The sequence below is a fragment of the Taudactylus pleione genome, unplaced genomic scaffold (assembly GCF_031769625.1).
Source record: "Taudactylus pleione unplaced genomic scaffold, aTauple2 ptg000073l, whole genome shotgun sequence".
In the NCBI taxonomy this organism is placed as follows: Eukaryota; Metazoa; Chordata; class Amphibia; order Anura; family Myobatrachidae; genus Taudactylus; species Taudactylus pleione.
This window is the reverse complement of record NW_028284475.1, coordinates 503,953-518,078: the sequence shown is the minus strand read 5'-3', so window position 1 is coordinate 518,078 and position 14,126 is coordinate 503,953. Positions and strand designations below refer to the sequence as shown.

Here is a 14,126-nt window from a genome sequence, read left to right as displayed (position 1 = left end):
CGGGTGCCCTGTGGACCCTATGGACTTCGTAGAAAGAGAGATAACAAGGGTAAGTTCTTACCATATCTCTACTTTTCTACTTCAGGGTCCATAGAGTGACCTTGGGGATGTCCCAAAGTAGTACCTTCAAGGGTGGGGATGCTCCTGTGCAGAAAGGAGAATCCGCCGCCTGAAGGAAGCATCCTGAATGGCAAAGGTATCAAAAGCATAATACCTCAAAAAGGTCTGGACAGAAGACCATGTGGCCACCTTACAAAGCTGTACAGCCAAGGCACCACGACGAGCTGCCCACGAAGGACCCATAGCCCAATTAGAATGAACAGTAACAGAGGGACGCACTGGAAGGCCCTCATGAGTGTAAGCCTCGGAGATCGCCATAGGAATCCATCTAGCCAAAGTTTGTTTATTGGCTGGCCATCCCTTCTTGTGAAAACCATAAAGTATTAAAAAAATATATAACTACACTATGGCCCTCATTCAGAGGCGCTCGCAAAATGCGAGCGGTCGCTCTGAATGTGGGCGGCTGCTTGTGTTCTGAAGTGCGGCCTCCTGGTCGCTAGCTAAGCTGTGGGTTACCACCCACAGCATTAGCGACCAACCAGGTTGATGGTCGCGATGGTCAATACCATCGCGACCATCGGGGCTTGCGACGAGACCCTAAGGTTGGGTCTCGGCAACCGCAAACTCCAGGGAGCTTCCTGCTCTGATCGAGCAGGAAGCTCCCCACTGACATCACTGTTGATGTCAGTGCGGCCGCCCACAAACAGCATGCGTTCCTTAAGGAACGCCTCCGTTTGTGAAACTACCCCTTTGCAACGCCTACAAAACGGGGCGAGCTGTCGATCACCAAATTTCTCTCTCGCTCCGGGGCTTGCACACGCGCAGAGCGGCCGCTGCGCGTGCGCAGGGCCATAACATCGACCCGCTTGCGAGCGGGTCTGAATGAGGTCCTATATTCATGTATCCAAGAAATCCGGTCACAACCAGTGTAATAAATTATTTCTGGTATGATATAGGTTCTTATGTAGTCCTTAACAGAAAAATAAATTTCTTGTGATTATACAGAATTCTGTATATAGAATACAGCGCGAGTGGGGATAGTATACTTTGCTCTATGGTGAGTATTGTAATCCAATGGCACGGGATCATTCAATAGTATGCAGTATATAGACAGGGATAGAATTATTGCACATTTCCCATAAGGTAGTTTACACTGAGTATAAATGGTGTAAATATCTGCTTCCCCCTAATATTAATAATAAGCAGTATTACAGTATTTCAAAGTATTGCATTTATTCCCTATAGCGATAGCATATGAATGATATCACATATCCCATTTGGTAGCAACATATAATCAAGGATTTCAACAATTGCGCATCACCCATGAAATAATTAGTACTGTTGGTGCAAAAAATTATGAATTCAAATATTCACCTCTGTATCTGTTTTTGATGCACCTGATAATACAATTCTATTCACATTTCTAGTATTGCATTTATCCTCTCTGGTAACAGGTTACGATGAATAGCACATATTCCATATAGTAGCAACATAAATAGTGACAATATATATCATTTGATTGTAATCTAATGATCGTTCATATAATGTAGAAACATAGGCAATCATCAGTGCTTAAAAATGTAATAGCACGTATCATGTAAGGCAGCCGTATGGAAGTAATCAATTGCACAAGATGTCAATTTGCTATATTGCAGTTCCCTTATTCACAGATCTGCAGACTGGAAAGAACATTTGTACTACATTTTGCACCAAGCCCTATTTGCATGTGTTGATTGTCATCACTATTGCACAGATCCCTGCTGAAAAGGGTCACTGCTTATTGCACATATCCCATTAAACTGCAATAGAGGGCAAAATGAATTGTATGGGACACATGTCCTCAATAATACAAGTGTCCCTAATAATAGTACAATATAAATAAAAGATAGGTGATATCAATCTGTGTGGCAGTACAAAAATTTATTCTTTTGCTACTCAAATCGCCTAAATAGCATTCATTCTGGTTTGCGGTAAGTATCACACTGATTTTCTATCAATTTAGAACCCAGTGTTTTAGTAATGTCTGGTATTCAAAAAATAGGAGATACAAGAATGGTATCTTGTAATGGAAGTTAGGATAAACAAACAATCCTACCAATTATAGCATGTAAGCCATCATGCGCTCGCAACCGGGTCGATGGTTAGCCCTGCGCGGGCGCAGCGGCCGCACTGCACGTGCACAAGCCCCGGAGCGAGAGAGAAACTCTCTCGCTCCGGAGCTCGTTACCAAAGGGGCGGCTGACGATGTTGATCGACAGCACGCCCCGTTTGGTAGGCGGGCCGGGGGGGTGGCTGAACAAACGGAGGCGTTCCTTTCTGTTTGTGGGCGGCCGCACTGACCTCATCAATGATGTCAGTGGGGAGCTTCCTGCTCGATCAGAGCAGGAAGCTCCCTGGGGCTTGCGGTTGACGAGACCCAACCTTAGGGTCTCGTCGCAAGCCCCGATGGTCGCGATGGTCTTGACCATCGCGACCATCACCCTGGTCGGTCGCTAAGCTGTGGGTGGTAACCCACAGCTTAGCTTGCGACCAGGAGGCCGCATTCAAAAAAAAGAGAAGCGCCCGCCCTCATTCAGAGAGCGATCGCTTCTTGCGACCGCCTCTGAATGAGGGCCATATTCCCTTAGACCATGATGTAAAATTACCAAAGGTCATTTTTACTAGGCAGCAGCGTAGAAAATGCCACGCAGAGGAAAGAGGGGTATAGTAGACGAGACGTTTCCAGTCTTAGTGTAGACATTTACAGTGCCCACACTCCTGACTGAGCCTCTATACTTAAAGGGCCTTCAATGTCCCCAAATTGAATGAAATAAAATATGTATGTTGCATAGAGTTTCCCATTAATGGTTGGCTCAGTGCACTTCAGATCATATTAGTTAAAAAATGATTTCAAGGAAAAGGTCCAATTAACTAAAACAATCTGTCCTCTTACCGGAAGCGTTGCCAGATATCTCTTGGTCATTTGGCTCAGATTGTAGGACAGTCTTCAGATCCTGACATATAAGAGACCAGCACATTACAATTAAGCCAATTACGCATAGAAATATACAGTGCTCTACTGGTAGAAAAATAAGTGCAGGGACCCTTGGGGGGGGGGAGAGCGATGGACAATGCAGGCGGTGCTACAGTGGGGGTGGGGTATGAATTGGTTCTTAAGCAATATTTTTTAATTCAAAGTTCGGGCAGTGGGGGGGGTTATTATAACATGTCAATCTAGAACATACAGTGCATCCGGAAAGTATTCACAGCGCTTCACTTTTTCCACATCCTTGTAAGAAGGGGCATACTCTGTCTAGGATACTGATATGTACCGCCAAACGCACTGGGGGTGAGCACAGATTGCTGCATTACGTTTGTCCAATAAGAAAAACGACTCGTTGTTTTAGAAAAGAGCTTGTGATGAAATTTAGTCTTTTCACGTTAAAGACTTTCTTTTACTGTAAGTACTTATGACCAATATAACCACAGTACGGCTGTAACTTACATCAGTCACATAAAACGGGAGATGTCCAACGACGATCTGCTCTTTAACTTTCTTGTCTGGAATGGAAATACTTCAAAATAAAAACCAGTCTTGATAAAAGATCATGTTTTTACATCAGCAGAGCGAGTCTGCTCCCAGCTTACCTTTATCAGGGTGCCCCGCAGTCCTGGCAGAGGCTGGCTTAGACGCCATGTCCTGTAATTACAAAGGAATCACCGGCTGGGAATATTTCAAGAGATATTTAAAATGAAACCAGGGCAGAATCCTGACCCAGCATTGGTCCTCTCGTCCAGTCACTGTCTATCTACAATGACTATAGCATAGTGACTGAATGCACTAAACGAGCACAAGATATTAAAGGGAAAAAAAAGTTAGTATTTCATACCCAACACTTGCAGGTAAAACTAATATGCTATAAACAACACGGAGAGCAAGCACAAGGATCCTGCGTCTAAACATACACATTTATTATTACAATCAAGAGATACAGTATTAAATAATTAGGAAAGGAAAAAAAACATCCACGGACGCAGTTTCCTGGCCTCGCAAGCCGGCCAGCCTGTGTGAGCGAAGGCTTAATCAGCTGGCCGATGCTGTCCGCCATCACAGCCGATGGTTGCGATGGTTATCCCAGCCTGTGATGTCGGTCGCCATGCTGGGATGTCAAAGGCAGCAGGGGGCTGTCAGACACCTCCTGCTGAATCTACAAGGACGACATTGCAAAGCTGCTTGCGTGCTTCCGTCCACTGCTGAATCAGGCCCAAAGCTCTCTATTCCATGTTGTTGGGAAACGTATCAGAACTCCGGTCTCTGAAAAGCTTCAACCATGAACACAGTCGTTTTTCTTGAATTGTTACTGGTCCCACTAAACTTCATGTGCGGCTCTGCAGAGTAGGAAGCTCTATAGCCGAGAAATTCAGTCACATCTCTTCTTACTGAGTGGGCATCCACACATCTGATAAGTTAAGCGAGGCTGTGGGGACAAAATGGCTGGCTATACCCAGTTGCCATACACCAAGTTACGTCTGTTTTCCGGTGAAAGTCTTGCTCCAAGGACACAGCTGGCGCAAATGCATGCCGATTATGGCAGCTATGAAGCTGAGCACAAGGAAATATGTGTCGTGGCCGCATAGATCTCTACAACTAGGCACATTTTCAGCCAGGTACACAATACAAGCGTAATTATGGCCAAGCTGTGTCAGCCCCAACTACAGCTAGTGATACCTGCGAGGCGCCAGGCTTATTCTCACAATTCTTTCCATTCTTGTATGGCTTCAGGATCAGTGCACGGCCATAAAGCAAGGTCCTATCGAGTTTGGAGATGGCTCGCGAGGCGTTCTCCTCCGACGTCAGCTGAATGAACGCAAAGCTGTAATAAAAACAAAACTTATTCACACACCCAGGAAAGACCAGCAAATCGGACATCATGTATCGGAAGCCGAGAATGGTGCAACAGGATTATTATTATTATACCTTTGTGATTCACGTAAGATAAGAAATATCCCAAACAGACGCGTGAAGGAGAAACCAGTTGGAATCGCGCGGATGGATTAATCACTTTATCAATTACCCATATAGAAAAGGAAATATTATAGACAGCAGTGCAGATTTTCCCACATGTATTCAACAGACTATTATATCTATTCCTGCTCACGAGCTAGTAATCACTGGAGGTCGGGCTCCCCAATCTTCCCAAGAGCATACAGCTGGGTACACACCTATACAATCGGACAGATCCTCTGATTCCTGATCCGTTCATTCGACATCTGAAGAGCGTGTGCGCACCAATGATCGTGTTTTAGCGGAAGAAAACTGATCGCATCTGAAGATCAGGTATTACAGGCCTCCTAATATTCATCAGATGCGATGGCACAATATCGGACAAACCGGCAAGTGTGTATGCGTTCGCTCTCAGCCATCAGCTGCCAAAGTATGCAAATTCCGCGATTGCATGGCAAGGCATTAGCTCGCCCACTATGTCTTGGCGTGCGATCGCCATGTGTATGTAGACGCCCACCAGCCTGTCTTAAGACGCCCACTTTCCCTTAGAAATACATGTCAGCTCCAGGAAGTGTATTCAACAATCGGTAACAAAGTACCATCGGACCCATAGGCAGCACTTGTGGCTGACAAAACCCTATCGCATGCGAGTGCTTCAGTGTGTAACACAGCCATGTGATGTGTATTATGACGCTTCGCATTCGCATGGACTGGTTCACGCACGCGCAGTGCGACTTATACGCATGCGCACATTGCAATCATCGGCAGGCTACGTGCGAACACATCCTAGCGAGCGGGTCTGAATCAGGCCCTCTGTCCGATGCTTCGGCTCCTGCAGTTGGGACCTTTTCAGCAGATGGTTTCAAGAAATGAGGAATGGTAGATTGTAATAGTGTGTACGCAAGAATTTGTAAGTTCAGCTGCACTTTCTATTGTTACGTGTAGTTGTAAGAAGAATCGCATCTCAAGTGTGATTGTGCAAGTGTGTACCCGGCTTAGGCCGATCATTCCATATGGCCCAAATTCTCTCCGGTTTTAAGAGGCAGCTCCTATACACAAGCACAGCATATCCTAACAGCAAAACTGTGGCAAGGCATGTTGGGAAGTGTAATTCCTCAGCAGCTGGATTACCACAGGTTGCCTACCCCTACATTATCAGTGACCAGTGTAACCCATTCCCAGGCAGACGGGCTAGAGTCCAGGCAATCAGCACCAAAGTCAGCAGTAATATAATAGAGATATAAATGCTAGGGTGCAGGTAACACTACTACTGGAGTTCTGTATATAAACATTACCATTTCTGATCACGCCGGACCATCTTCATATGTACGGGCTTGTAGTCTCTGAAGATAGCCAAAACGTCATCCTGAAACAGAACATATCCAACCTTTATCGCCACAGGAAAGATCTGTCTCAGCACACACTGGCCGTTTAGTAGTATAAAGTCATATACTGTGCAGAGGAGCTTATTATATATTGGGATAATGGAATACTAATGTCCCAAGCGCTTGAAATCGAGTGGTGCAGCAGGAGGACCTGTCCCAACAAAGCTCAAGATCCAATCAAAGATCCTACAGCAAACATTTTACAGTCTATTGGAATAACAGGGGACCCTGTAAGAACAAAGCTTCTATTCTAATGGTTACATGAGAAACTCTGCCCGAATCTACACCGTTTTAAGAGTTGAATGCAAGGGGACATAACCCGTACTCTTATTGGGTTACACTTATACTCCTTTCCCAACAAAACCCCAGGTCCGACACAGGATTTTGCACATGGGTCAGTCCTGGCTGAGACCCCATATACACAGCACTTTCAACCTGGGTTATTGCCTGGTAGGCCCTTTTCACACTAAACCTGGGTCTGCCCTAAACTTGTGAGGTCATAAGTGGGTGGTGACTGCCCCACAGCTGCCAATCAGATCATTTTAGGCATGATACGGGTCGGATAACAGAGGTCGGACCGTCCTCACCGCCCCGTACCCGGGTCGTTACCGTGTCCAACCCTGCTCGCTGCCTGGCTTGGATTGCTGGGGCACTTGACCCGGGTTATTTTTCAAAGACCTTTTCCCGCCGAGCCACGACCCGGCAATAACCAAGGTTATTTTGGCGATGTGAACGGGGTATGAGAGGCCCACGAGAGACTATCACACAGATTAAGTTAAGCTGCCGCCTGTATTTACATCGGGACACAATTTCTGGAGCAATGTTCATTTGTTGAAGCCTTTCGTGGCACCTTGTGGTGCACCAACCGCCTGCACAAGGTCTAACAGTCAGTCCACCAATACACGAAGACTGGCGACATCACTGAGGTAGGAGGCACAGTGATGCCTCATTTTTGGCATTCTGAAAAGGGAGTTAAAGGGTAAACTGAGGGAAAAATACAGTCGTCCTGGAAAACGTAGCATTTCTAGCGTGCTGGTATTAGCACATCGTCAGTAGTGGGTGGGAATAATTAGCGGTGAATATGATACCTAATCCCAGTTGCACTTTTTTGTCACGTTCCACTATGATCTTTTATTTCTGAGGCGCAACAAGCGACCCGTAGCAACATACAAGGGGGTAGATCTATTCACTCCGCAGGCAGCTTGCTCAGTGTTTGGACAAACGCACATTAGAAAACAATACAAGCTGGAGAACAGGCAAAGCCTTGCAGATGGCCCTGGCTGTAACACAGAATTACAGGCACCATTCTGCTTCCTAGTGTACCAAGTCTGTGAACAAACATTGGGCCTGATTCAGACCCACTCGCGAGCGGCTGTCCGCTCGCAAGTGGGTCGATGTTCTGGACTGAGCATGCGCACGACGGAGGGAGCTCCGTCGTGCGCATGCGCCAGACGCGACGAGCGAAGGAAAGTCCTTCGCTCGTTGTGTCCGATCAAAGGGGGCGTGCTGTCAATGTTGATTGACAGCACGCCCCCTTTGGTAGGCGTGCCGGGGGCGTGCCTCCCTGACGGGGGCGTTCCCACGGGAACGCCTCCCGTAAAAAGCCGGCCCACTAGTGATGTCAGTGGGAGTGATTTTGGCTCTGATAGAGCCAAAATCACTCCGGAGCTTGCGGTTGAAAACCTCAACCGCAGGCTCCGGCTCGCAATTTCGATGGTCGCGATGGTCTCGACCATCGCGGCCATCAAAATGCACGCTCGTATAGCCTGTGGGTGGTGACCCACAGCTATACGAGCGTCCAGAAGGACGCTCCATTTTCATGGAGGCCGGCCCTCATTCAGAGCGTGCGCTCTGCTCAGAGCGTACGGCTCTGAATGAGGGCCATTGTATTTTACTGAGCGATCCCACAAGCATACGGGTTCAGGTCCATTTACATGTATTATGGGGTTATCACTGTCAACGCGTTTTAAAGATCAAGAGGTTAAATAAAACCTGTCTGTACAAGGCCTTAGGTGTGGACAAGACCTTTAGTCTTCATTCTAGCAGCCTGCACCTGTCACAACTTGTGCAGTTCCTCTTTCCTGCCTGGGGTGTCGCTCTCTGCTCTGCTGCTTCTAGCACGCTCAGCTGATGCAACAAACTGCTGAGATACAGACCAGAGTGTGCTAGAAGCACCAGAGCATAGAGCAACACCCCAGGCAGGAAGGAGGAACTGCACAGGCTGTGACAGGTGCACTGTGCTAGAATGAAGATTAGACCTTTACATTCCGGCTGCCTTACATTCTCATTCAGTTACTATATCAGGCTTCCTACCAAAAGTGGATTTACCTCTTTTACATCATAAGGAATGTTCCCAACATAGACTTGGTTACGACCATCTGATGAATAGGAGAAGGAAATTACATTTAGAGAAAAAAATTAAAAAAACACACACACAAAACACACCCAACCACGAAGCCTTCAGTCTGGAGATATAATAATAAAAAACTGTCCCAAAAAGTTTACAACCTAATGGTATAATCGAAAATTCCATCCAAAAGCTCCCAAACTGGTGTTCTAGCTGGAAACCCTGTGCAAAAGAGTCTGCAGTCTAGTGGCACAATGAAAGACCTTATATCAAGAAGCTTGCAATATAGTAAACCCTGGGTTAAGGAGCTTGCAATCTAATAGGAAACTGTCCCCCTGTAGTCTCTATTCCAATCATTTTAGAAGAATTATTGCATAGTCTAAATTCTACATATAGTTTTAAAATCTACTAAAGGCATTACTATCAATAGCAAACACATCCTAATAACTAACACTACAATACATTCTAAAGTAAGAGGCACCAGGTAAACACCGAACATTTACCTGAGTCATTGGAAAGATCCATTTCTTTGTATTTTGCACTTTCCACCTGAATCCTGGGAAATTGAAGACCTAGAGCAAATAAAACGCAGTTTCCTGTATGAAAAAAGGTCCAATGCCTCAGTCACAGCGGATAGCCAGAGTCACTGTACAGTAAAACCAGCTGATAAACGTTGGAAAAAACAATGTACTTAAGATGGATTTATGAATTTTTTTTTTCATATTAAGAGGGCCGATTCAAATCAGCGAGAGTTAAAAACCGCCGGGAAGGAGGTGCGAAGAGAAATCAAACAAAGTACCGTCCGTGAGGCTGTTTGCCGGCTTAGCGCAGCGGTAACAGCCTTGCGGACGGCACTTTAGTCAGAGAATGGGGGTTCCAATTCAAGGGCGAAATTCAATTAGCCACGGGTTTTACCGAGCGGCTTCAGCACCCAGGTAACGCGTCCAGAGCTATTCAATTAGCAGCATGCGGTAAGCCTGCAACAAGCCCCTAGACAGTTGAGAGCAGAAATTTGGGTTAAGTGCTGCCCCAGGGATAGTGGCGGCCACTTGTTGAATAGTTCCGGGATCTGAAGCCGCAAGGTAAAAACCGCAGCTAATTGAATTCCCCCCTATAACTCTCAGCTTGTGACTTCCTGCTGCTTCCATTCAAGTCATGTCACTGGCCCTGTCCTCACTACCACATCACTCATCTCCTGATATACTCTGTGCTGCTGGGGACCCTGCTCCTCCCACTATATAACCCTGTGGCTTCCTGATGCCTCCATTCCTCTCCTCATATCATGTCACTGCCCCTGTTACATGCAGCCCTGTCCTCCCTAACACATCACTCATCTCCTGATATACTCTGTGCTGCTGGGGGCCCTGCTCCTCCCACTATATAACTCTCAGTCTGTGACTTCCTGCTGCCTCCATTCCCCTCCTCGCATCATGTCACTGCCCGTCACATGCAGTCCTGTCCTCACTGACACATCACTCATCCCCTGATATACTCTGCACTGCTGGGGACTCTGCTCCTCCCACTATATAACTCTCAGTATGGGGCTTCCTGCTGCCCCCATTCCCCTCCTCACATCATGTCACTGCCCCTGTCACATGCAGCCCTGTCCTCACTGACACATCACTCATCTCCTGATACACTCTGTGCTTCTGGGGACCCTGCTCCTACTATATAACCCTTAGTCTGTGACTTCCTACTGCTCCCATTCCCCTCCTCACATCATGTCACATGCAGCCCTGTCCTCACTGTCACATCACTCATCTCCTGATATACTCTGTGCTGCTGGGGACCCTGCTCCTCCCACTATATAACCCTTAGTCTGCGAGTTCCTGCTGCCTCCATTCCCCTCCTCACATCATGTCACTGCCCCTGTCACATGCAGCCCTGTCCTCACTGACACATCACTCATCTCCTGATATACTCTGTGCTGCTGGAGGACCCTGCTTCTTCCAATATATAACTCTCAGTCTGTGGCTTCCTGATGCCTCCATTCCCCTCCTCACATCATGTCACTGCCCCTGTCACATGCAGCCCTGTCCTCACTAACACATCACTCATCTCCTGATATACTCTGTGCTGCTGGGGACCCTGCTCCTCCTACTATATAACTCTCAGTCTGTGACTTCCTGCTGCCCCCATTCCCCCCCTCACATCATGTCACTGCCCCTGTCACATGCAGCCCTGTCCTCACTGACACATCACTCATCTCCTGATATACTCTGTGCTGCTGGGGCCCTGCTCCTCCCACTATATAACCCTTAGTCTGTGGCTTCCTGCTGCCCCCATTTCCCTCCTCACATCATGTCACTGCCCCTGTCACATGCAGCCCTGTCCTCACTGACACATCACTCATCTCCTGATATACTCTGTGCTGCTGGAGGACCCTGCTTCTTCCAATATATAACTCCTCAAGGTTGCGGCTATATGCCCTTCAGCTAAAGGACCCTGACATTATTTGTTACTATCCACGTGGACATCTATTGGGAATAGTAACCTGTGGCGAGCAAAGTGAGCCACCATGCCCGAAGCATGGAGAGCGAAGCTGGCCTGTGAGGGTACAAGCTCTACTTTTGGTGGCCCCATACTACATTTGAGACAACATAACAGCATGGACCTTGCCACTGCTAACAAGCTCACACACCTGTGCAAAGCCATCCTTACAGGTAGGTCAGACAGTGTATTAGGTGTGACCGCAGCAGGTTGCCAGGGACGCAATTATTGATGCTAGATTCAGACGTGTGTGTGTGTGTGTCTGTGTGTGTGTCAGACAACTTTATCCTCAGATACACACAGATATACAAGTGCCGTATATCAGCATAGTCTGCTGTACTAGACGCATCCCATTATGACATACACACAATTTCAGACAAAAAATATACCCTGCACTAGCGGTGTAGCACAGGACCTGGCGGCTTACTCACGCCAGGCAAGTCTGCGTGGCGTATTGAGGCTAGATGTATGAGGACTCATCTGTAATAAGGGACTCATTCTCCCTACATAATAATAAAGATGTAATAAGGGGCTCATTCTCCCCACATAACAAGGTAGGGTGTAATAAGGGGCTCATTCTCCCCACATAACAAGGTAGGGTGTAATAAGGGGCTCATTCTCCCCACACAAGGTAGGGTGTAATAAGGGGCTCATTCTCCCCACATAACAAGGTAGGGTGTAATAAGGGGCTCATTCTCCCCACATAACAAGGTAGGGTGTAATAAGGGGCTCATTCTCCCCACATAACAAGGTAGGGTGTAATAAGGGGCTCATTCTCCCCACATAACAAGGTAGGGTGTAATAAGGGGCTCATTCTCCCCACACAAGGTAGGGTGTAATAAGGGGCTCATTCTCCCCACATAACAAGGTAGGGTGTAATAAGGGGCTCATTCTCCCCACATAACAAGGCAGGGTGTAATAAGGGGCTCATTCTCCCCACATAACAAGGTAGGGTGTAATAAGGGGCTCATTCTCCCCATATAACAAGTTAGGGTGTAATAAGGGGATAATTCTCCCCACATAACAAGGTAGGGTGTAATAAGGGGCTCATTCTCCCCACATAAAGTAGGGTGTGATAAGGGGCTCATTCTCCCCACATAAGGTAGGGTGTAATAAAGGGCTCATTCTCAGCACATAAAGTAGGGTGTAATAAGGGGCTCATTCTCCCCACATAACAACAAGGTAGGGTGTAATAAGGGGCTCATTCTTCCCACATAATAACAAGGTAGGGTGTAATAAGGGGGCTCATTCTCCCCACATATATAACAAGGTAGGATGTAATAAGGGGCTCATTCTAACCACATATATAACAAAGTAGGGTGTAATAAGGGGCTCATTCTCCCCACATAACAACAAGGTAGGGTGTAATAAGGGGCTCATTCTCCCCACATAAGGTAGGATGTAATAAGGGGCTCATTCTCCCCACATAAAGTAGGGTGTGATAAGGGGCTCATTCTCCCCACATAAGGTAGGGTGTAATAAGGGGCTCATTCTCCGCACATAAAGTAGGGTGTAATAAGGGGCTCATTCTCCCCACATAACAACAAGGTAGGGTGTAATAAGGGGCTCATTCTTCCCACATAATAACAAGGTAGGGTGTAATAAGGGGGCTCATTCTCCCCACATATATAACAAGGAAGGATGTAATAAGGGGCTCATTCTACCCACATATATAACAAAGTAGGGTGTAATAAGGGGCTCATTCTCCCCACATAACAACAAGTTAGGGTGTAATAAGGGGCTCATTCTCCCCACATAAGCTAGGATGTAATAAGGGGCTCATTCTCCCCACATAACAAGGAAGGGTGAAATAAGGGGCTCATTCTCCCAACATAATAACAAGGTAGGGTGTAATAAGGGGCTCATTCTCCCACATAACAAGGTAGGGTGTAATAAGGGGCTCATTCTCCCCACATATATAACAAGGTAGGATGTAAAAAGGGGCTCATTCTCCCCACATATATAACAAGGTAGGGTGTAATAAGGGGCTCATTCTCCCCACATAATAACAAGGTAGGATGTAATAAGGGGCTCATTCTCCCCACATATATTACAAGGTAGGATGTAATAAGGGGCTCATTCTCCCCACATATATAACAAGGTAGGGTGTAATAAGGGGCTCATTCTCCTCACATAAGGTAGGGTGTAATAAGGGGCGGCTCATTCTCCCTACATAATAACAAGGTAGGATGTAATAAGGGGCTCCTTCTCCCCACATAACAAGGTAGGGTGTAATAAGGGGCTCATTCTCCCCACATAACAAGGTAGGGTGTAATAAGGGGCTCATTCTCCCCACATATATAACAAGGTAGGATGTAATAAGGGGCTCATTCTCCCCACATATATAACAAGGTAGGATGTAATAAGGGGCTCATTCTCCCCACATAATAACAAGGTAGGGTGTAATAAGGGGCTCATTCTCCCCACATATATAACAAGGTAGGGTGTAATAAGGGGCTCATTCTCACCACATATATAACAAGGTAGGATGTAATAAGGGGCTCATTCTCCCCACATATATAACAAGGTAGGGTGTAATAAGGGGCTCATTCTCCCCACATATATAACAAGGTAGGGTGTAATAAGGGGCTCATTCTCCTCACATAAGGTAGGGTGTAATAAGGGGCGGCTCATTCTCACTACATAATAACAAGGTAGGATGTAATAAGGGGCTCATTCTCCCCACATAACAAGGTAGGGTGTAATAAGGGTCTCATTCTCCCCACATAACAAGGTAGGGTGTAATAAGGGGCTCATTCTCCCCACACAAGGTAGGGTGTAATAAGGGGCTCATTCTCCCCACATAACAAGGTAGGGTGTAATAAGGGGCTCATTCTCCCTATATAATAATAAGGATGTA

At 46.6% G+C, this 14,126-nt stretch overlaps 1 protein-coding gene across 1 annotated transcript in view; it reads right to left on the bottom strand.

Moving 5' to 3' along the window:
* The window catches only part of TDRD10 (tudor domain containing 10), a 37,978-nt gene extending 26,547 nt beyond the window's left edge, over positions 1-11,431 (bottom strand). The window contains exons 1-8 of the mRNA XM_088467509.1: positions 11,418-11,431; positions 9,280-9,332; positions 8,758-8,807; positions 6,340-6,410; positions 4,769-4,913; positions 3,688-3,739; positions 3,545-3,600; positions 2,993-3,053 (exon numbers count right to left, since the gene is read on the bottom strand). Coding sequence (XP_088323635.1) covers positions 2,993-3,053; positions 3,545-3,600; positions 3,688-3,739; positions 4,769-4,913; positions 6,340-6,410; positions 8,758-8,807; positions 9,280-9,332; positions 11,418-11,431 — 502 coding nt within the window. The remainder of the gene's footprint in view (positions 1-2,992; positions 3,054-3,544; positions 3,601-3,687; positions 3,740-4,768; positions 4,914-6,339; positions 6,411-8,757; positions 8,808-9,279; positions 9,333-11,417) is intronic.
* Between the last annotated feature and the right edge of the window lie 2,695 nt (positions 11,432-14,126).